Source organism: Rhamphochromis sp. 'chilingali' (genome assembly GCF_963969265.1).
Source record: "Rhamphochromis sp. 'chilingali' genome assembly, chromosome: 20".
NCBI classification, from domain to species: Eukaryota; Metazoa; Chordata; class Actinopteri; order Cichliformes; family Cichlidae; genus Rhamphochromis; species Rhamphochromis sp. 'chilingali'.
Window position 1 is genome coordinate 2,647,428 of NC_137947.1, and position 23,814 is coordinate 2,671,241.

The 23,814-nt window shown below is 41.1% G+C and overlaps 1 protein-coding gene and 1 long non-coding RNA gene across 2 annotated transcripts; both read right to left on the reverse strand.

The window, feature by feature from the left end:
* Positions 1–1,544: 1,544 nt before the first annotated feature.
* Positions 1,545–8,356, reverse strand: fam98a (family with sequence similarity 98 member A). Its single transcript, XM_080868464.1, has 8 exons — positions 8,200–8,356; positions 7,342–7,490; positions 6,966–7,100; positions 5,688–5,869; positions 4,157–4,237; positions 3,955–4,071; positions 2,965–3,132; positions 1,545–2,725 (listed from the first exon to the last, which is right to left on the reverse strand). The coding sequence occupies exons 1-8, from the start codon at positions 8,235–8,237 to the stop codon at positions 2,126–2,128; spliced, it is 1,470 nt and encodes a 489-aa protein (XP_080724590.1). The 5' UTR covers positions 8,238–8,356; the 3' UTR covers positions 1,545–2,125.
* Positions 8,357–19,440: 11,084 nt separating this feature from the next.
* LOC308388625 lies at positions 19,441–21,308 on the reverse strand. The gene is made up of 3 exons (XR_013970142.1): positions 21,195–21,308; positions 20,557–20,689; positions 19,441–20,431 (listed from the first exon to the last, which is right to left on the reverse strand). It is a non-coding gene; the product is annotated as an uncharacterized lncRNA (long non-coding RNA).
* Positions 21,309–23,814: the final 2,506 nt, after the last annotated feature.

Here is a 23,814-nt window from a genome sequence, read left to right on the forward strand (position 1 = left end):
ATCGAGTGCGGGAGAGAGTGTGAGCGTGCAGCGTTTAAAGCGTGGAAGTACTGACCTTACTTTGAGTTTGATTCCATAAAGAGTGACAAAAACATTAGTGTCCGTTGTGTGTGGGAAGAAAACTTCTTTTTACAGCGGAAAAAACCCCCCCTAAACTTCCAAGCAAGCACTGGGAGTGCGCTATGACGTAATGGGAAATTCAGAGAAACTCGCCGATTCTTCAACTGACCGCTGCAGCTCACCTACACCAGGGTAAACCTCCGCCTACCCCACTCCTGCTTTACAGGTGAAAATAGAGCAACAGGACCGCTAGTCTTTGATTTTATTTATTTTCTGCTGTGTTTTACTTGCATCTATTCGAAAGAGTGAGTGTAAACACGAAAACAAATTTTATTTTATGTGCTGGAATGTGCAGAAAATAGGTTTAAACGTTAAACAAATTTCTTCCAGTCAGAGAATGGTGCATACAGTTAAATTTTTGCTTGATGCATAAAGTTAAAAGATTAAAACTAATAAAACAAGTTTTAAAAAGAGACTTTTCCATTTGATTACATTTTGTATGATGGATTATGCAGAAAAAGTAGAATTGGGCTGAAAGATCTATTGCTTTATCACCTCTTCAGGTTGTAAATCGTGTTTTTAAAAAGTAACTAAGTAATTAATTACTTTTGAAAATAAGTAATCAGTAAAGTAACGGGATTACTTTTTGGGGGAAGTAATCAGTAATTAGTTACTGATTACTTTTTTCAAGTAACTTGATCAACACTGGTGAGGACCTTAAGCTGACTGTTAACTCTGCTCCAGCTCTCTGCAAAACCGCTAGTCTTTTTACCACTGCTCAATATAAAGCATTCTATCATACTGTACAACAGCTTGGTAGGGAAACTACACAGCTGCTGTCAAACCGCTGGCAACCACCCCTCAGCCTCCTAGTAGATACCTCTATGGTATCAACTTGAAACTCCTACTGCTCCTCATTTTAGGGTTCTTGCACAAAGTTAGGTATCCACACTGTCAGCCCAGCATTACAGCAACATTGTAAAGGACGTTACCAATCCATTTTATCAGCCATCCTCTTTGCTGCCATTTGGAAGACAGCATAGGGCTCAAAAGACCTGCACTTCCAGATTCAGGAACAGGTTCTATTGAACAGCCATAACTGCACTTGGTTCTCATTTTGGCATCCTTCAAGCAAGTCATGAGATGCACTTGGCACAATTCCCTTTAAATTGTACCTTGTCTTTAAAGCATTCAGGTCAGTTTTTATGGTAGTCTGTATCGTCTTAAAACAATTAAAATTATAATAGCATTTCTCTTAAGCATATTGCATACATAGGACTGCTATGCCATTTTCAACTGTTCAAGAGAGACAACAAATTTAACTGTATGTGTCGCACGAGACAGATTGCTATATTAGAATTAATCATTTCATCAAAGTGTGCCTAATAAAATGCCCAGTGAGTTTATAACTCTGATGTAAATAATTGGCAATGAGGGAATGTCCCCATCTGATGTAGATAATCAAGACCATTGAACCTGTGACACTCGTTTCAGCTTTTATTTCTCATTCACTCATCCATGCAAACCTTTCAACATCCATACCTGTATGCACACAAGCTTCCATTAGGAGTACAAGATAGCATCATTTTGTTTTTTTAAATAAGTAACAAAGGACTCTAGTCAGATTAACCGAAACAAAACTAAGACTGGAAAATGATGCTTTTTTCCCTTCAAGTCATTCTCATATTCACCAAAACTAGAAGAATTTCAAGAATCCTGTAATATCAGTGTGCACCTCTAATTTCAGATACAGCAAATGCACACACACTGAAATTTTAGGGACCTTTAGTTTTCGAAAAAAATGTCCACAATAAGGCTAATTAAGCAGAGTCCAACTTGTCGACTAACCACTTATAGCAGATCTATATGAAAACAACTGAAAACAAAGGGCCACTTTAGAACTGCCCTGAATAGAGACCATAACAGTCTGGTGAAAAATACTACCTGTGTTTCTATAACGTCAGCTTGTAACCATTATAATAGTTGAAGATCAGCTGATAAGGCATTTTAGATGAGTTCATGAACGAGAAGCAGTCGACGTGGACTCTGCTGTGCTGCCCTGCCTTCAGCTAGTATAATGTCTGCCTTGACTAAAGCCAGCCTGGCTATAATGCTGCCCACCATGCTGGAAGAACTGTTCAAACTGTCCTCCTTGGTTAAAATTCTGCCCCCCTCTTCCTCCCCAGCCTCCTCCTTGTCCTCCTCCTCCCCTTCCTCCTCTTCCTCTACCCCCCCGACCTCCTCGACCGCCACCTCTGTCTTGGTAATGACCGCCATCATGGTATCCGCCGCCTCCTCCTCCATGGTAGTTGGGATCCTGGAAGCCTCCTTGGTGGTTTCCTCCATAACCTCCTCTTCCTCCTCCCCCGTGATGACCTCCTGCATCCTGATAGTAGCCCTGGTTGTAACTGCCTCTCCCTCTTCCACCTCCTCCTCTACTTCCTCTCTCCCCGTGTCCTCCTCCCCCGGCTCCCCTCTCATAGCCCCCACGGCCACCTTGAGAGCCGTGATCGTATCCTCCCCTGCCACCTCCGTGCCCACCGCCGCCATAGTGTCCTCCGATTTGGGGAGCATCTTGACGCTTCTGCCAGGTGGGCATCTCTGGAGGCGGAGGCTCAATCTCACACGGCCGACCTCCCCTGTCTGGTACTCGGCCCATCAGAACCTGAGGAGAGGAAATGTGCTGAAATCAAACAGTTGTGGGACGCTTGACCACAGCGCCACTAGACGTGACGCGTGGATGACCAGGAGAAACATTTCAAACTAAAGTTACTGTGCTGAGCTTTATATGTTTATTACCACCAAACAGTCAGTATTAAATCAACGCATTTTACACTGAAATAAAAACAGAGTAAAAGACATGAAAAGGAAGAAGGACAGGTGTCACTGCACTGATGAGCCCACCTTATTGATGGCACAGGCCGTCTTCTCTCTTATCTTGCCGCTGCTTGTGCGGAGGATCTTGGAGAAGTCTTGGCGAGCGGCAAGAAGATGAGCAACAGAGACTTTACTTTTGTTGGCAAGAGCTGAACGCAGTGGAGGGTAAACTTTACTCAACTTATCAGCATGTGTCTGAAGAGAGATGAGCACAATAAAGCCCATAATCCACAACAGGACAGTAACACATCTATTGTATTAAACAGTATTTTTCAAAGTATATGACTAAACACGAGACTCAGAATCAACAATCAACTGGCAGAATTATTTGAAAAGATGATTACTCTTTTCATCATTTTATAGCAGCTTATATTCCTCTGGATTTCAGGCTGTATCTCTTCAGGAAGCCTCTAGAGGCAGGAATTTCTCACAGTTTTATATTATTTTCAAATAATAATTACTTATGAAAAGTTGTGGTCCGGATGAAGTTATAACTTCAAGTCCACCTATTCTGCCTTTTCATATTTTCTGTCATATCTCCTGTTCAGATACTCATATTAAACATAACCAAAGTTTAAATGATGAGTCCAGCGTATGTACATGTGAGCCAAAAGCTCAGGCACAAACTCCTACTCCTGGCTCTATATGATGTCAGCGAGAGCATGTGGCCGTAATGTCGCACGCAGTTCTGTTTGTCAGCAAAGCAGCCACACCCACCAAATGAATGGTGACCTTACAGGAGAAGAGCCAAAATAGCTATTTTCAGATGCAGGACAAACTGACGGCAGCACAAACACCGGCAAAAGATAAATAAGGATTATTTTGGTTTTGGCCCAACATTTTTATAGTGAGAAGAACAACATTTAAGAGAGCAGAAGATTTTGTAGCTAACCCAATTAAGAACATTTGCTATGAAAGAGAGCAAAGAGCAGTACCTCTGTAACCCACAGTGCTCCTGTTTAAAAAGCTAGACACGTGCTTCATACTTGGTTAGGAGGATGCCACGTTGCTACGTACCTTTGCTCTATCGGACCAACCGAAGGACTGCACCGTCACGTCAAGACGTTTCAACAGCATCTTCCTTCTCACCTCATACTCATTCACTAGCGCTTGGTTTATAGCCTCAATTTTTTCCTAAGGTAAAAAGATTAAGAGAGAAGAAAGAGTCTTCACATACTATTCACTGACTGTTCTGCATTTCTCCACCATTTTTACTTACCATGTGCACAGGTCCAAGGGGCTTCTTTAACAACGGCTCCCCTACATGGTTTGGTGGAACTCGACTAAGGGCTTCTTTCAGCTGAAAGGAAAAAGAGAGCATGTGCAGATGTGTGCAAGTTGAATTGTAAAAGTATCTGCTTTCAAAGAAAAAACACTTTAGGAGGGCAGGAATCCTTTCCCTGACTTCAGATTGTCAGCCTCATGGTTGGTTGTTGCAAAACATTCATTTCTCTCAGTGTTGCTGGCAGGCAGCTCACATCCTTCCTTTGCTTTTAAGCCTACATTTTAAAACTCGTTCACTCATTGTAAGTTTACACACTTTCTAAAATGAACACGAGTACCATGCTTATACACCTGTTTTACACTAAATGTCAAAAAGAGTGAAAACAGTGCTGAGCAGTGCTTTCATGTAATATCAGTTTCTACCACAAGATGGTGCAGCATCCACTCATAATTCAACCTGAAGAGGAGGAGCACGGGGACATGACAAGTATCTATTCCAAATGATAAAAAGTCCACATGACAGCAGCTTTCTACAGCTTTGGAGATGAAAACAATGAGTGATGATGTTGATTGGAAGCCACAAAGCAATGGCTATATTAATAAAGTGCTAATGTTTCCCAAATGGACTTCTTCTTGTTTGTCATTTTAGACTAAATGCCCTGCATGTGATTACCTCAATTAGACTTACTTTGCTGTGGAATCTAAGAGCAAACCATACATTTTATTTTCTTCATGTTAGAGGGTGGGCAACTACACGAAATATTCTGGTAAAACACTGCCCCTTGGTAGTAATAGTTTGGGTACATTTTGCAGAGGTCAACAAAAAAAACCCCAATAACAAGAAGGCTTTGTATTTCTCTGTAACGGTAACGTGCAAAATTCATTATGAAATTCTGCCTCGGCCCTGAAACTTTAGCCATTTTATGTTTATTCACTGCAAAACAGTTATATTTTAATCATTTATCTCATATATGTGAAAACGAATAAATTAGCAGCAGTGGGAAATCTTTGGGTTGGGGCAGGCAAATGTTAAAGTCTGCCTAGAGTGCTGACACAGATGAGATGTTATCAGATAATAAAATATTAAATAATCATCATAAACATTTATAACCTCTCATCTCAATTACTGCAATGCACTTCTCATAGAGATCAGCCAGGCTTCCATTGCTCGCTTACGGCTGGTGCAAAACACGCTGCTCGATTTTTTTTCTGGTGCAAGTGAGAGCACATCACTTCAAGTTTAGCATAACTTCAGTGGCTGCTCGTTTATGAATTCAAAATCCTTTTATTTGTCTTCATGTCTCTTAAAGGTTCTGCCCCATTTATCCGTATGAGCTGCTGCACCCTTTTGTCCCAGATGTTTTTGCTTGTTTCAAAGGTCAGAGGTGACCTTTACAGCTGCTGCTCCTTCACTCGTCGTTTTTAACTCTCACCCAGTGCGAGTTATCACAACACGATGTAATATGGTGTCGCTCTTTTTTAGAGACCCTACTTTATAGTGGACACCACCTCTGTGTCTAACTGACCTTCTTCTCTATGCCACTGAAGAACTGGAACATGGTGATGTTGGCTGGAGGCTTGGACATGCCCAGTGCCATGCAGATGCCCTTCAGTTCTTGGAACGCAGGGCTTCCAGACTCCTGGGCTTTCTTCTGAGGCTTGTTAACCAGGATCATCCTCGACGCCTCCAACTCAGAAACCAGAAAAGCTGAAACCCCCCAAAAATGAATTTGAGTAAATTCTTATTGCTTTGACAGTGAGATCAGGTTTCTGAAAGTCACATTTCAAACAAATCAGCTCCACTTGAGATTTACAAGTCGGCACTAATCTGTGTTTTGAGGCCAAGACAGTGAAGCAATACTCCACCTTCATTTACTTCCCTCTGAAAAACCGACTGGGAACTGCCCAAGTTAAAAGACACACAGAGTGTCAGGGTGAAAACTGTGGCGACAGCCATGGCTGCGTTCTGTCCAGACAGGTCAGATCCAGTATCCGCTGCTGATTTTCCTGCCATCATCAAACTATGTTCGTAGTTGTTCAAGCTCAGTTTAGATTTATTGCTCATGTTTGACTCCAGCCCTGCCACAGAATGGTGAAATGTCCACTGTACAGCACCTTTCACCTTATCACAGGTGTGAGAAGCAGTTAAGAAGATGGAAGGATGAACAGATTTTTGTAATTTGTCATTATGTTTTCCTGACCTGATTCTGACCTGAACTACAGCAAAAACATGAAGCCAGTGGACCTCAGTGTTTATAGTATAATTACTCAGTTTATGCGCTGATGAAGTCAGGAAATTCAGAGGATGACAACATGGGTGACTACAGTAATGCTGCATGAACACCAGCGACTGCACAGACAGATTTGCAGATTTATGGATCGTGTATGAGAGTAATCCACAGTGAAAGAAGTAAAACTAGATGAAGGCACCTACCAGAATAAAGACACTTCATTTCTAAATGCAGCATATTACTAGTAAAGCTGCCACACCTTCTCCAACCAACAGGTAAAACTGGACACCTGCTGAATGTATGAGTCCTTAAAACTCAAACACCAGTGGCACACCCACAGTGAATGTTTCACTTGTTTTGCCTGCAGTGAGAGCATAGTGCGCAAGACTCACATCTTTCCTCTCCTCTCACTTTTTTTTGCTTTCATCCACATTAGACATTTAAATACAGAAGACATGTTGACATTAGGTGGGCCTTTATCACAGCCTGTGTGTGTCTAAGCAGTTCATAGAAAGTGTCAGGTTTAAGTTGCTCTTTAAAGACAGGCGTGGTTATTAAGAGTGTTTTTCGTACTTATAAGCAGCAGGCAGTCTGTCCTGTTCAGGAACCTCTGGGTAATGTCTCCACTGGTGAGGACAGAGTATGGACAGGTGAGCTCTGACAGCAGGCCGCTCATCTCCAGCTGGAAGCCCTCTGCCTCACTCGGGCCTGGAACAAGAACAAAAAGCACTTTCTAAATGTTGGCTTTTAGATAAACAAGTTGGTTAGATCTCATTTCATTAACTCATGTATGATACCCACAATCATGGACTGGAATTGGAGGCCAGAAAATAACAAACACTGGAATAGATGTTCATTAATAATCTGCTGTACAACTATTCAACAATTATATTTTACATTTGTTAGCATCAGGAAGAGCTTCATGTCCTAGTGAATGAGCAGCGCTTACAGTTGGTAGCATGGACATTTTCCTCCAGCTTGCAGTAGAGTCTGAGTTCTGAGACGATCCAAGCACAGAGCTTGGTAAACTCGGGTGAAGCTGCTCCTCCGCTCACAGCAGATTCCAGAGCTCCTTCTTCCAACAGAGGGCCTTGGTACCTGCACTCAATCAATCCATCCATCACACACACGCACACACAAATAGAGCTCATATTAAAAAACAACAACAAAAATAAAAAAAACACATAAAACCTCTCTCACTCTTGATGACGAGTAGAAATGAAGCCTGCTAAGAGAGCCAGAGCGTCTCCAAACAGAACCAAAGCACATTTTAAAATGTGGTTATTTAAGGACTCTCTTCTTACTGTCAGGCTTACATGAGGCAACGAAAGTGGCACGAGAGCCCCAGTGACTTGGGAGAACCTACTGGAAATTTCAGCGTATAAGACATTAATCTGGAACCATCTTCTCTATCTTGTTTAGAAAACTGGTCTGAACTGGTTAATGCAAAATAATGTGTTGGAGCTATCCTCGTATGCATTTTCATGGCAGCAGCTGCTGCTGCTGACGAAGCCTGTAGCTTATCATGTCAAATCACTGTGTAGGCTCGATTTGCATGACTATGTACACACATCAATATGACACTCATAAGCAGCGATTTTAAATTTAAATAAATAAATAAATAAATAAATAAATAAATACACAACACCGCCCGAACGCTAGCTACCACACCAATTTAGCCGTTTAGCTAAAGCTATATTTGTATTGCGCTGGCTAAAATAGAAAAGAATGGGCAGGTCTGCTCCCTGGAGCGTGGCTAGGCACACAGTGTTTCCACAGCGGGATACATAACCGTATTTTCACTTACCCTAAATCTTCCAGAGAGACAAGAATGTCATTCTCCATCCTACTGTTCCCGAGTTATCTACTAAAATCACGAAATACAGATTCCACATCAGCCAGCTCAGCATACACGTTTAACTTCTTCTCCTTCTTCGTTGGATTCATTGGCGGCTGTGACCCCAACTTGGATCGAGCTTTTTTCCGCCACCTGCTGGACTGGAGCGCGATCGGTGACTGCGTTCGTGTTTTTTTCTTCGCTTTTTTACGGCAGCTTGCAGTCTATCAGTGTTGCACTACTGCCATCTCTTGGGTTATACTGCGACACTTCAATTTCCTTGGGAATTTCTTCTGGAATGACAACTGCCGCACTTGTTTAATTTTTGGATTTTTCGATCCATCTGTATAAATCTGCAAATAGTCACTGTACTTGTACCTGAAAAATCCTTTCCTCTTTCCCAACAATTTTCTAACACTTTCTTAACAGGATGACTTTTATTATGACCTTTCAAATGTATCTAATAATTAACTATTAACAGTTTTCTTCTAATATATAGTGGCATTTCACCTGATTCTACCCTTAAAGCACATATTGGCATTGTTTTAACTGACCCTAAGCAAAGTCTCAAAGGTGAGTACTTTTGTTTGCTTTGGACTGTTTAATTTTTGCTCCTTTCTTCTCAGGACCCCGGCTCCAGCTTCCCCTCCACGAAACTGGTTGTACTGGAGATGTATTCCTGTTAAAAGTTAGTTCTTCCTTCCCACTTTTACCAACTGCCCCAACGTTCCCGCTCTAACAACTGTAGAGTCTTTACTGTACGATATGAAAGTGTCGATCCTAGGTAAATACATCTGTACCGAACTGATTTGTTTGCACTCTAAAGTTTTTTTTTCTGTTGTTTTCATTTTTCACACCTTTTGCTTTGTTTTACATACTCACTGCCCAGTTTATTAGATATCATTAGTACCACATTGGACCCTCGTTCACCTTTAGAATTGCTTTCATTATTATAGATTCAGCAAGGTGGTGCTCAGAGATTTTGGTCCACATTGACATTGTTTCATTATGCAGTTTCTGCAGATTTGTAGACTGCACATCCATCATGCCAATCTCTTGTTTCAGTACATTTCAAAGGTGCTACCGGATTAAGATCTGGTGACTGTTGAGTCCATTTGAGTGTTGAACTCTGTTAAAAAAAACCTTTTAGATTATTTGAGCTTTGTGATATGGTGCGTTATCCTACTGGAAGCAGCCATTAGAGGGCTGGTCCAAATGTTCATAAAGGGATTAACACGATCAGAAACAATACTCAAGCAGACTGTGTTGCGCTGGCTAACAGCTTCAGTGCACCTTAGCATTCCCCAAGTCCTTTGGTGATGGCGATGAAGAGAGCAGCCTAACATCATTAAAATTTCCAGTAGGTGTTCGGATGGGCTGACGTGATGAATGTGCAAGTCATAATATTTCCCTAAATTTGTCACCCATCTGTACCTTCATAATGTTGTCCTTTTTCAGAGCTTGTTTAGCCAACAAGTACACCATCTGATTTTGTTCTTTGTCCCCGTGACTATCATTCTGTTATCCATATTAGTCACTTTAAAATGAGACTCAATTTTCAGATCAACAACAAGAAAAATCAAAATTACAAAGCGCAATGCAGCTCTGTCCAGATATTTATGGATTTATTGTATTTAATCAAATGCTCCAAATGAGCAGTTTTTAGATTTGTGAACAGGTTGCTTTGAATTGGGCGTATGGCAGTGTACTTTTAATACTTTATGATGTTGGTTAACGTTGGTGTTTGCTCTTCATTTTCCATTGTTAGACTGAGGGCTTTTGTGTCAACCACACTGTACATGAACAAAACTGGACTGCAGGTCTCTTGGTTCGGTTCTCAATCCACATGTTGTATTTGATGAAAATGAAGTTTGAAACAGTCGGGCCAACACATCTTGGTTTGTGTGCGTTATCACTGTTTCCAACTATGGACAGCAGGTATACTGCATGCTCATCATTTAAAGCAACACATAAACTACTACAGGATACTGAGGAAGTCCAATGAAGCACAAACACCAGATAATACAATTAAAGCTTGTTGACATAGTGTGGTGGGATTCACTAAGTAAAAATGAGGCTTAATCCATCCAGTATAAAAAAATATAAATATAAAAAATATAAATTGCAGATTGATCCAGCCTGGCCCACGATTTTGCTTTTTCCACACGGTGCAGGACTTTTCCCCATACCTGCCTTTTGGGAAATGTAGTTCTTTTTCCATCCCCAACGTTCTGTCAACATTTTAGTGACGGCTCCGCCCACACCTCCAGAGCCACTGCTTTATCCACAGATACAGTACACAGGTCCAGTACACAGATACAGTAAACAGATACAGTACACAGATACAGTACACAGGTACAGTAAGCAGATACAGTACACAGGTCCAGTACACAGATACAGTAAACAGATACAGTACACAGATACAGTACACAGGTACAATACGCAGATACAGTACACAGATACAGTACACAGATACAGTACACAGGTACAGTATGCAGATACAGTACACAGATACAGTACACAGGTACAATACGCAGATACAGTACGCAGGTACAGTAAACAGATACAGTACGCAGGTACAATACGCAGATACAGTAAGCAGGTCCAGTACACAGATACAGTAAGCAGATACAGTACACAGGTACAATACGCAGATACAGTACGCAGGTACAGTAAACAGATACAGTACACAGGTACAATACGCAGATACAGTACGCAGGTACAGTACACAGATACAGTACGCAGGTACAGTAAACAGATACAGTACACAGATACTGTACACAGGTACAATACGCAGATACAGTACACAGATACAGTACACAGGTACAGTATGCAGATACAGTACACAGATACAGTACACAGGTACAATACGCAGATACAGTACACAGATACAGTACACAGATACAGTACACAGGTACAGTATGCAGATACAGTACACAGATACAGTACACAGGTACAATACGCAGATACAGTACGCAGGTACAGTAAACAGATACAGTACACAGATACAGTACGCAGGTACAATACGCAGATACAGTAAGCAGGTCCAGTACACAGATACAGTAAGCAGATACAGTACACAGATACAGTACGCAGGTACAGTAAACAGATACAGTACACAGATACTGTACACAGGTACAGTATGCAGATACAGTACGCAGGTACAGTAAGCAGATACAGTAAGCAGATACAGTACACAGATACAGTAAACAGATACAGTACGCAGGTACAGTAAGCAGATACAGTAAGCAGATACAGTACACAGATACAGTACGCAGGTACAGTATGCAGATACAGTAAGCAGATACAGTACGCAGGTACAGTAAACAGATACAGTACACAGATACAGTACGCAGGTACAGTAAGCAGATACAGTAAGCAGATACAGTACACAGATACAGTACGCAGGTACAGTATGCAGATACAGTAAGCAGATACAGTACACAGGTACAGTAAACAGATACAGTACGCAGGTACAGTATGCAGATACAGTACGCAGGTACAGTACGCAGGTACAGTAAACAGATACAGTACACAGGTACAGTAAACAGATACAGTACACAGATACTGTACACAGGTACAATACGCAGATACAGTACACAGATACAGTACACAGGTACAGTATGCAGATACAGTACACAGATACAGTACACAGGTACAATACGCAGATACAGTAAGCAGATACAGTACACAGGTACAGTATGCAGATACAGTACACAGATACAGTACACAGGTACAATACGCAGGTACAGTATGCAGATACAGTACGCAGGTACAGTAAGCAGATACAGTACACAGATACAGTACGCAGGTACAGTACGCAGGTACAGTACGCAGATACAGTACGCAGGTACAGTAAGCAGATACAGTACACAGATACAGTACGCAGGTACAGTAAGCAGATACAGTACACAGGTACAATACGCAGGTACAGTAAGCAGATACAGTACACAGATACAGTACGCAGGTACAGTAAGCAGATACAGTACACAGGTACAATACGCAGGTACAGTAAGCAGATACAGTACGCAGGTACAGTACGCAGATACAGTACGCAGGTACAGTAAGCAGATACAGTACACAGATACAGTACGCAGGTACAGTACGCAGGTACAGTATGCAGATACAGTACACAGATACAGTACACAGATACAGTACGCAGGTACAGTACGCAGGTACAGTACACAGATACAGTACGCAGATACAGTACGCAGGTACAGTACGCAGATACAGTACACAGATACAGTACGCAGATACAGTACGCAGGTACAGTAAGCAGATACAGTACACAGATACAGTACGCAGGTACAGTATGCAGGTACAGTACGCAGGTACAGTATGCAGATACAGTAAACAGATACAGTACACAGGTACAGTACGCAGGTACAATACGCAGATACAGTAAGCAGATTCAGTACACATGTACAGTACACAGATACAGTACACAGGTACAGTACGCAGATACAGTACACAGGTCCAGTACACAGGTCCAGTACGCAGATACAGTACACAGATACAGTACACAGGTCCAGTACGCAGATACAGTACACAGGTACAGTAAACAGATTCAGTACACAGGTACAGTACAGAGGTACAGTACACAGGTACAGTACGCAGATTCAGTATACAGGTACAGTACGCAGGTACAGTACACAGGTACAGTAAACAGATTCAGTACACATGTACAGTACACAGATACAGTACACAGATACAGTATGCAGGTAGAGTACACAGGTCCAGTACGCAGATTCAGTACACAGGAACAATACGCAGTTACAGTACGCAGGTAGAGTACGAAGGTCCAGTACGCAGGTACAGTACACAGGTACAGTACACAGGTACAGTAAACAGATTCAGTACATAGGTACAGTACACAGGTACAGTAAGCAGATTCAGTACGCAGGTATAGTACACAGATACAGTACACAGGTACAGTAAACAGATTCAGTACACAGGTACAGTACACAGGTACAGTACACAGATACAGTACACAGGTACAGTACACAGGTACAGTAAACAGATTCAGTACACAGGTACAGTAAGTAGATTCAGTACACAGGTATAGTACACAGATACAGTACACAGGTACAGTAAACAGATTCAGTACGCAGGTACAGTACACAGATACAGTACACAGGTACAGTAAACAGATTCAGTACACAGGTACAGTAAGCAGATTCAGTACACAGGTACAGTACACAGGTACAGTACACAGGTACAGTAAGTAGATTCAGTACACAGGTATAGTACACAGATACAGTACACAGGTACAGTAAACAGATTCAGTACGCAGGTACAGTAAGCAGATTCAGTACACAGGTACAGTACACAGATACAGTACACAGGTACAGTAAGCAGATTCAGTACACAGGTACAGTACACAGATACAGTACACAGGTACAGTAAGCAGATTCAGTACACAGGTACAGTACACAGGTACAGTACACAGGTACAGTAAGCAGATTCAGTACACAGGTACAGTACACAGGTACAGTACACAGGTACAGTAAGCAGATTCAGTACACAGGTACAGTACACAGGTAGAGTACACAGGTCCAGTACGCAGATTCAGTACACAGGTACAGTGCACAGATCCAGTACACAGGTACAGTACACAGGAACAATACGCAGGTACAGAAAGAAGATTCAGTACATAGGTATAGTACACAGGTACAGTAAGCAGATACAGTACACAGGTCCAGTACGCAGATACAGTACACAGGTCCAGTACGCAGATACAGTACACAGGTACAGTACGCAGATTCAGTACACAGGTCCAGTACGCAGATTCAGTACACAGGTCCAGTACACAGGTACAGTACACAGGTACAGTAAGCATATTTAGTACACAGGTACAATACGCAGATACAGTACACAGGTACAGTACACAGGTCCAGTAAGCAGATTCAGTACACAGGTACAGTACAGAGGTACAGTACACAGATACAGTACACAGATACAGTAAGCAGATTCAGTACACAGGTACAGTACACAGGTACAGTACAGAGGTACAGTACACAGATACAGTACACAGATACAGTAAGCAGATTCAGTACACAGGTACAGTACACAGATACAGTACACAGATACAGTAAGCAGATTCAGTACACAGGTACAGTACACAGGTACAGTAAGCAGATTCAGTACACAGATACAGTACACAGGTACAGTAAGCAGATTCAGTACACAGGTACAGTACGCAGATACAGTACACAGATACAGTAAGCATATTTAGTACACAGGTACAGTACACAGGTACAGTACACAGATACAGTACACAGGTACAGTAAGCAGATTCAGTACACAGGTACAGTACACAGGTACAGTACGCAGATACAGTACACAGATACAGTAAGCATATTTAGTACACAGGTACAGTACACAGGTACAGTACACAGATACAGTAAGCAGATTCAGTACACAGGTACAGTACACAGGTACAGTACACAGGTACAGTAAGCAGATACAGTAAGCAGATTCAGTACACAGGTACAGTACACAGGTACAGTACGCAGGTACAGTAAGCAGATTCAGTACACAGGTACAGTACACAGGTACAGTACACAGATACAGTACACAGGTACAGTACACAGGTACAGTAATCAGATTCGGTACACAGGTACAGTACGCAGATACAGTACACAGGTACAGTAAGCAGATTCAGTACACAGGTACAGTACACAGGTAGAGTACACAGGTACAGTACACAGATACAGTACACAGGTACAGTACACAGGTCCAGTAAGCAGATTCAGTACACAGGTACAGTACACAGGTAGAGTACACAGGTACAGTACACAAGGTCCACTACCCAGATACAGTACACAGGTACAGTACGCAGATATAGTACACAGGTACAGTACGCAGATACAGTACACAGGTCCAGTAAGTATATTCAGTACGCAGGTACAGTACGCAGATACAGTACACAGGTCCAGTAAGTATATTCAGTACGCAGGTACAGTACACAGGTCCAGTACACAGGTACAGTACACAGGTACAGTAAACAGATTCAGTACATAGGTACAGTACACAGGTACAGTACACAGGTACAGTACACAGAAACAGTACACAGGTACAGTACACATATATAGTACACAGGTCCAGTATACAGGTACAGTACACAGGTACAGTACACAGGTCCAGTAAACAGGTCCAGTATACAGATACAGTACACAGGTACAGTACACAGGTCCAGTACACAGGTACAGTACACAGGTACAGTACACATGTATAGTAAACAGGTCCAGTATACAGATACAGTACACAGGTACAGTACACAGGTACAGTACACAGGTACAGTAAAAGCGGTTAGCAGCGGCTACGCTTCACAGCTCAAACTTAAACTGTTCACAAAATGTAAAATGATGAAAATTTTAAACATAGTCTCAGCTGTGTATTTGGTCGTTTCAAAGTTTATCCAAATGCAGGGCTCTAGACTAACTTTTTGCCATGGGCGTACCGGTACGCCTATCTTTAAAAAGTTAGGCGTACCGGCACAAAAGTTAGGCGCACACAAATTGTATAATAATTGATATAATATAATGTGTTTTTCTGGATACACTGTGCTTTCTCAGCATTCAAAGATTGATGACACCGTGTCAGAGCACTGGCTATGAATTTCAGAAGGATCAGGCCTTAACCTAACAGAAAAGTTAGCAATAGTTCTTTTCCTATTACAGCTACATCCACGTCTGTCGTGCCTAGGCTGCTCACTAGGGCTGGGTATCATCACTGATTTCTATAATCCATTCGATTCCGGTTTTCAAAGTCCCAATTCGATTCAATTTAGCCTCAGATAGTCAGAAATATTATAACTCTGATCATTTATCAGTACTGACTTCATCAGAATTGTGAACATCACAGCAGATGCCTTTGTGTGAAAGTAACTGAGAATAAAACACAGAAAAACATGAAGGAGATTTTCCTGGTCTGGCTTTTTATAGCAGATAACCTTAAAAATATTCTACAATGTTCTGCATATCAAGTTCAAATTTCTTCAGTATTGACCAACAGAAAAAATAGGCTTTCTTGTCTGAGGTCATTTAAGTGAAAAAAAGAAAAGAAAAAGACAGCAGCCACAGCCTGTAAACAACGGTAGACTGGTGGGTAATAAGCGAATGAATAATACAGAAAACAGAGATTGGAGACGGGAAACTGTTCTTGAAGTACAGAGAGAGAGAGAGAGAGCTAGCTGTGCATGAAGTGCGATTTTAATAGTCGTGGAAGCAAAACAGCAAAATTCAGCTCGGTGAATTTTGGTTGGAGAGACAAATCCTGCAGCTCAGAATCAGCGCAAAAAGACGTAAACACAGCGCGGACCGGACGCATCAGGATCGTTGAGCTCCGACAGCGTGTCCGTCTACGGGCCGTCGGGTGAGAAAGCCGAGAAAGACAAAGCTGATTCTGATGCGTCGGGTCCGCTCTGTGTTTACGTCTCTGTGTGGAGTCCGTGTACCTGCTCTCATTTGCTGTTTGGTTGTTGTTGAAATGGTTTGGTGAGCTTTAATCTGAGAATCTGCCGTTTCTGGCAAAACACCGTTATATTTAAAAGTCGATTCAGGATTTAATGAATTGATATCGCTTTATTCAAGCTACTCACCTCCCACTTCCACCTGCACTTTCAACTGGACCACGGCCAATCAGAGAGGTCCCGCCCCTTACTATCTCTGATTGGTTTAGTCCACGATAGGGGCATAATGTGTGTCTGTTGCTGACCACAGGGAAGGTTGCAGATTTTTTTTTTTTTGCTACCCGAACATTTGGTCGCACAGGTGCAACCAAATTTTTTTTTTCAGTCGCACCACTGAAAAATTTGGTTGCATTTGTGACCAAATTGGTCGCACTCTAGAGCCCTGAAATACAATATCTGCTGTGTCGGTCAGGTTGTATTTTTGTTTTCAGTGAATTTAATCTGCTGCTAAGTTGCTTTCACACGTGGAACTGCAGCTACACTAGAACACAAATGAAAGGTATTTTTTCAATCAATTATTTGATCTTGTTTCCATGTGTCCTTATTATGCTGTGGGCGTTAAATGAACGAATTCAATTTAAAATACCGCTGTTTGCAGTAGTATGATTTCCTGCAGCATTAATCTTTTGTCTTATTTGGATCAGTGCTGCATTTTCCAGTTTCATTTTTATGTTCTTTATCATTTTTGTCAGTATTTTTAACACATTTTAACACTATTTATAAAGCTCAAAAATGAATTACCAATACTATTAATAAATACTTAAATCAAAAATGGATTTCACAGACAAAGAATTAAACTCTTAATTAAAAACGTAATTTTAAAAACTATTTTTGAATTCCAAATGAAAAAAATAATTTTCAAGATCTTTTTTTATTCTTCTTCTTTTTTTGAACAACAAAAAAAACTTTTTAGACTGAATGCAGTTGGATACAATAGTTTAGTGAGACAAACATGTCATCATATTAGATCATATTCATATGTTAGAAGTCATTTGGATTAGTGATAAAACAATTTCCAATGGAAATCGAGAGGAACTAAACTTTTGGCAATATCCTTGCCTGTAATAATGCATCAAGAGATTATTTTTTTTCAATATAGAGATTTTTTTTCAATTAGCGCTTCTCTTGCTTTATTTCCAGCCTTAGCAGCACTTCTCAGAATAAAACCACTGTTAACTTTCTGTCAATCATCAGACAAGAGGATTACTGAGCCAGGTGGTATTCCTGGGAGTTTAAGAAACGGAGCTCAAATGGTTAATTCAGGTTAGACTGGAATTAATGAGATGAAAAGAAATACCGTGTAAGCTGGATGACTGTGTTCTGCTAAAGTTACTTCATTCTTCTTAAATATAAGCCATACAACAAGTAAAAGTACAAATGTAGTTACAGACTTCCTCAGTAAGTTTAGACTCTTTCGGAAGCCTTTGAATTGTGCGTTAAAGGAGAAAGAGATTAAGAATTAAAGTAGAGGATGCAGAGCCCATCATCACTGAGGCAGTCTCTCCTGCATGAAGTCCAGGTGCTGGTTTTCCTGTGTGGGTGTCTGATGCCACAAAGCTGAGTCAGAGCTGTAACATCCTCTGTGAACTTGGTGTGGAAAAAACAGATGTGGGTGTGTCCTCATCTCCCAGAGGAGTCCAACAAACCTCTGTGAAAAATATTTCCACATCATTTACTATAAATACTACAATGTTCAGGGCCTTTGTAAGCACAGTGCATAAAAGTCAAGTGCATAAAAGTATGAAACTGAATCAAATTCAGCTTTTGTTTTCAAATTGCATGAATAGAAACAGCCATCATGTAAAAAATAACTACACATGGTCCCAGAGTTTAAATGACCAAACTCCTCACCTCCAAAGAGGTCAGCCACCCTTTGGAGAAAGCTAATTTCTGCCGTTTGTATCCGCAAACTCATTTTTTCGGTCACTACCCAAACCTCATGACCATAGCTGAGGGTGGGGATGTAGAGTGACTGTATATCGACTCATCCCTAACCTGGAGTGGGCACTCCACCTTTTTCTGACTGAGGTAAACTAATTCATACAGTTTTAAAAATATAAACACCCATCACCGATATGTTACTCCAGTGCAAGCTCGGTTTATTTATTTGGTTCAACATCGTATTCATTTTCAAACAAGAATGAAGCTTTTCTGAACAAGATCATTATAAGAAACAGTAGCTCCTCAAGATACAAAAGATTGAAAGGGGAAGTCGATGATGATGATGTTGTCAAGAATCACACCTCTGGATGGTATTCATAATGACACACACACACACACACACACACACACACACACACACACACACACACAGAGAGAGAGAGAGAGAGAGAGACCGATGAGACACCCAACAGCACAGTCAGGGAACAGCTGAAAACAGGTTGATGTTTTGCTATATCTATATTTGACACTGGCTTTGCACATAAATGGAACCTTGTTGTGATAAGTTGTGGTAAGACTCTGATATTGTTGAAATTTGAATGAAAGAACATACCTATATCACAATATTGGTAATGGTAAACCTACTAGTATTTATATATCACCTTCGTACTCAATTTGAGCATTCAAAGCACTTCATACTGTAAGTCACATTCACCCAGTCACGCGTACAACTATCACACACACTTACAACTCAGGGTTCAGCATCTTGCCCAAGGATACTTCAACACTGAGTCACTTGACAGCCTGCTCTGCCACCTGAGCCACAGCCATCCTATTGCCATCAGTTCACTGCCAAATTCTAATTTGTACCACTGTGAAAACATCTGAAAACTCAGGCCATCACTCATCAAGAGCTGATGAATTGCTTTGTCAGTTAGCTTGTACAACTGTCACCAGATTTATGCAGTGTAGCTAAGTTTCAGGTACAAGGTTGACTGTACCTGCTAACATTTTCACTAGCTGTGCTAGTTGGCTAGCTTGCAAAATTACTTCAACAGCTGATGCTAGCATGACATAACTGATGTAAAATGTCAAAATAAATATTGATTTTAGTCATCATGCAATTATTCAGTGGCAGAAAACAAGGACGTGTAACTACTTTCTGGGACAGCCTGCCCAAGACGTCTGGGCTCCAGTTTCACTGAAGTTCAAGTGCTTTGTGTTAGAGACTACACTGCATTGAAACTGAGAAATCGAACCGAAGAATGCAGTTTGCCTGAGTGTATGCATGAGCATTATTCAACAACAGCTGATATATCACTGGGGACATTGGTCTTTGCTGATAAGAAATATAAAGAGCCATAAAACATTCATTAAGATGCTTACTTGTGTAAGAACATTTTAAGTCTGAATATTTAGAAGCATGTGTGCACTACACAGCCATCAATATTATATTCCTGAATTGACCGCCTGGTCACAAATGTTTTTGCACACAGTTTTAGGAATATTGTCTCACAATTAACATTTAGGAATTACAGCCATTTTTACATCATCATTATAGCTTCAAACACTTAAATGTATCACATGACAGCATTCTTGAGTGTTTCACAGCATCAAGCCAGAATTTTTTATTTCTCTTTTTCTTCTCCAGAGATCAGCACTCTGCAAAAGATCATCTCCTTGCTGGTGGAGCTCAAAGAAGAGCAACAGAAGCAGTGGGTGGTGCTGAGGGACATCCAAGCCCGACTGCAGGGTCAGACTGCCGACGACGACGAAGAGGAGGTGGAGGCACTGGACATGGAGCGCCCTCTGAGGACCCTGAAGGAGCTGGATGAGATGGAGACCCAGCTGGAGGACCCGGCAGTACAGAAGAGAATGGTAATTAAAAGGTGCTGTTCACGTGCTTGACTTGCCTAAAATGTGAATCTGAGATTTCTGATGATGACACCAGGTCAAAATTCTGGGTGTCTTACTTGTCACGGATGGGCGGGGCTACTATTGATGATGCAGTGAGACGCCTGATGCACACACGCCTGAGCTGAACAGGGTGGGCCAAGAGGAGCTTCAGGAACACTCGCCTCCAGGGGGTGCTCTTCTGTAAGTCACCTTAAAGATGTAGAACAGAAGCTTAGCCCAGCATGGGTGGTAAATAAAGACTAAGCTTTTCTAACCCTCAGGTGCTCTGACGCGAACTCCAGTAGGTAGGGATGGGTATCATTTAGGTTTTATCCGATACCGGTGCCAAATCGGTACTTTTGAAAGAATGGAGAACACAAAATTGGTCCAAAAACCTCTCATGTTCAGCTGTGTTTTGTAAAAATATAACAGTGTTAGCCTTTTCTGCAGCTATGGGGCATATATGGTATCACTCTTGGCTGGAAGCAGTGCTTAAACAATGGAAAAAAACACAAACTTTGTCCAAAAACCTCTCATGTTTAACTGTTTTCCACTTTTTCTTTGGTCATTTTAGCCTTTTTAGCCAGGGTGAAGGGAGTATCTGCCATCAAACAAGAAGACAGCCGCATGTAGCTATGATGATGTTTGCTAGTTCACCTTACATGCATTAATGTAATAATGTGGTTAGTCTACTCAACGTAAATTAGCTACTCACGCAGAGAAGAACGGCTGCTGCCACCATCATCCTCATCATTTCTGCTACACTGGCAGGGCTAGGGGCCAGGACTCTCCTCTTCGTGTTTTTGGGGGATGTTGCATAACAGGCAACCCACCGGCAGTAGATGTGCTCGGTGTGAGGTCTCACAGCAAGCTATCAAATACGGCGCATTTCTGGGCTTTTAAAAAAAACACTATGCGTCGCCAGGTGTTTCATCGGATTTGAGGTGTTACCTCCTTTGACAGTATCACAGTATCAGCTTAAAGCACTTGTTGCAGGCTGCTGAGTTTGCATATTTTGCTGTGAAGTACAGCCAGACTTTTGACCGCTTTGCCTTGGTCATTTTTAATCTGTAGCTCTGCTCTAAAAGAACGCACGTACCTGGCCCCGCCTACTATCCTCGGAAACGTAAAATGATTGGCTAGAATCTAAAGTGTATCACAGCTCAGGAAAAAAAAGCACCGAAATAAAGCACCGAAATGTGCGCTGCTTTTCGGTCTGGTTACTACGGTGGCCCCTAGAGACAAAGCACGTACAAACTCCAAAACACATGCAAATTCCAAAACACATGCAAACTCCAAAACACTTGCAAACTAAAGAACACACGCAAACTCCAAAACACGTACAAACTCCAAAACACTTGCAAAATCCAAAACACTTGCAAAACCCAAAACACGTACAAACTCCAAAACACTTGCAAAACCCAAAACACTTGCAAACTAAAAAACACATGCAAATTCCAAAACACGTACAAATTCCAAAACACTTGCAAAATCCAAAACACTTGCAAACTAAAAAACACATGCAAATTCCAAAACACGTACAAACTCCAAAACACTTGCAAACTAAAAAACACATGCAAATTCCAAAACACTTGCAAACTAAAAAACACATGCAAATTCCAAAACACGTACAAAATCCAAAACACTTGCAAACTAAAAAACACATGCAAATTCCAAAACACGTACAAACTCCAAAACACGTACAAACTCCAAAACACTTGCAAAACCCAAAACACGTACAAACTCCAAAACACTTGCAAAATCCAAAACACGTACAAATTCCAAAACACGTACAAATTCCAAAACACGTACAAATTCCAAAACACTTGCAAACTCAAAAACACATGCAAATTCCAAAACACAACGGAAGTGCTCCAGGACGCTAGGGGCAGTGTTGAGCTCGATTTGCAAAATAAACGGCAAGTTTGTCTGTATGGGACGGTCTAGTCTCCGTCGCGCTTCCCAGGTTGCCTAGCAACCGTGATACTAACCGCTGGAAACGTGTCATACAACTTGATTTGACAGAAATGAGGGAGAACATATTTTGTTCATTTGTTTGTTTGTTTCTACATGAGCTTTGTGTGATTTGATAAGTATCTGAGGCTGAGACCACAGGACAGTAAAACATGATTTTTGGGCTTCATTTCTGTACTGAACAGTTATTTCAAGATTAATTAGTAAATAAGAATTAGCTGATGTTGTTCATGAGACTAAAGTCATATCACTTTGGTAATGTAAATATAATATGGCCAATTTTCTAGTTATTATATTAATCATTATTAGCTATTACAGCAGTGAACATGAACTCTGTGTCAAATACTGAGCTTCAGTACAGATTCAAGTTGCAGTTATTTATATGTCTTATCACCTTAAATCTTCACTCAAAGACAAGTATCTTTGACAGTGCATATATAGGTGTATCATATATAAGAGACAAATGTTGTTCCTTCATGCTGGCATTACTAAATTTGGCTCATTGCTTACATATATTTATAAAAAGAAAATGTACAAGCTGTGATAACTGTTTCTGATAAAATGAAGAGTAGACTGATATATGAAATATTCCTTTATTGGGTGAGAAAATCAGACCATGTCATAACTGCTTTAAGTCATACAGAATAGATATCAGAGCCTTAAACAGGCTGGCTTCTGCTAAATGGGTCAAACTGGGCAGAAAGTAAACAAACACATAACATCCTTACAGAATATGATGTAACACTATAGATCAACTTAGCTCAGAATATATAAAGCATATAAACAATTACAGCAATATGATGCAACAAACACAGCAGTGCTACTGATCCAAAATACTCAAAGCTTCATAGAACTGAAACAAACATTTGTTTTTAGCTCCATTCTGCTGCTGATACATACTTTAGGTTTCTGAATATTACACTTGTTGCTGCCTTTCATAGTGTGTAACTTGAAGGCCCTGAGTACTTTCTCCCACACTGAAAACACTGGAATGATAAAATTATTTGAACATTACCTAATAAGACTGATTCAGGACAGACAATTAGTTATTTTAAACTTTTCTAGCAGTCCTTCACAAACAGGGAACAGTCTGTCTATTCTCTCCATCTGTCAGCTGCTGCTGGCTCTTCCTCCTCCTCTTCCTCACACACTGTTGAGTTTGTCCTGGTGGATCATCAGGGGTGCAAAGCCTCACAGATGATGTGCAGCAGTGGGTCCCTCAGTCTGTCCTCACTCTGGACACTTGCAGTCGTCACACATGGAAATCAAATGTGTGATAAGCTGCAGGATTCAAACACAAGTGTGACTTATAAACACATGTTCATATTTTTATTACACAATCAGAGAGAAAGAAACAGAGA

Excerpts from the sequence above, each read along its gene's own strand:
- fam98a (XM_080868464.1), bottom strand. The coding sequence starts at position 8,237 with ATGGAGAATGACATTCTTGTCTCTCTGGAAGATTTAGG. Across the intron at positions 7,101-7,341 it reads AAATGTCCATGCTACCAACT|GCCCGAGTGAGGCAGAGGGC; the intron begins GTAAGCGCTGCT and ends TTCTTGTTCCAG. Across the intron at positions 5,870-6,965 it reads AGACTGCCTGCTGCTTATAA|CTTTTCTGGTTTCTGAGTTG; the intron begins GTACGAAAAACA and ends GGGGGGTTTCAG.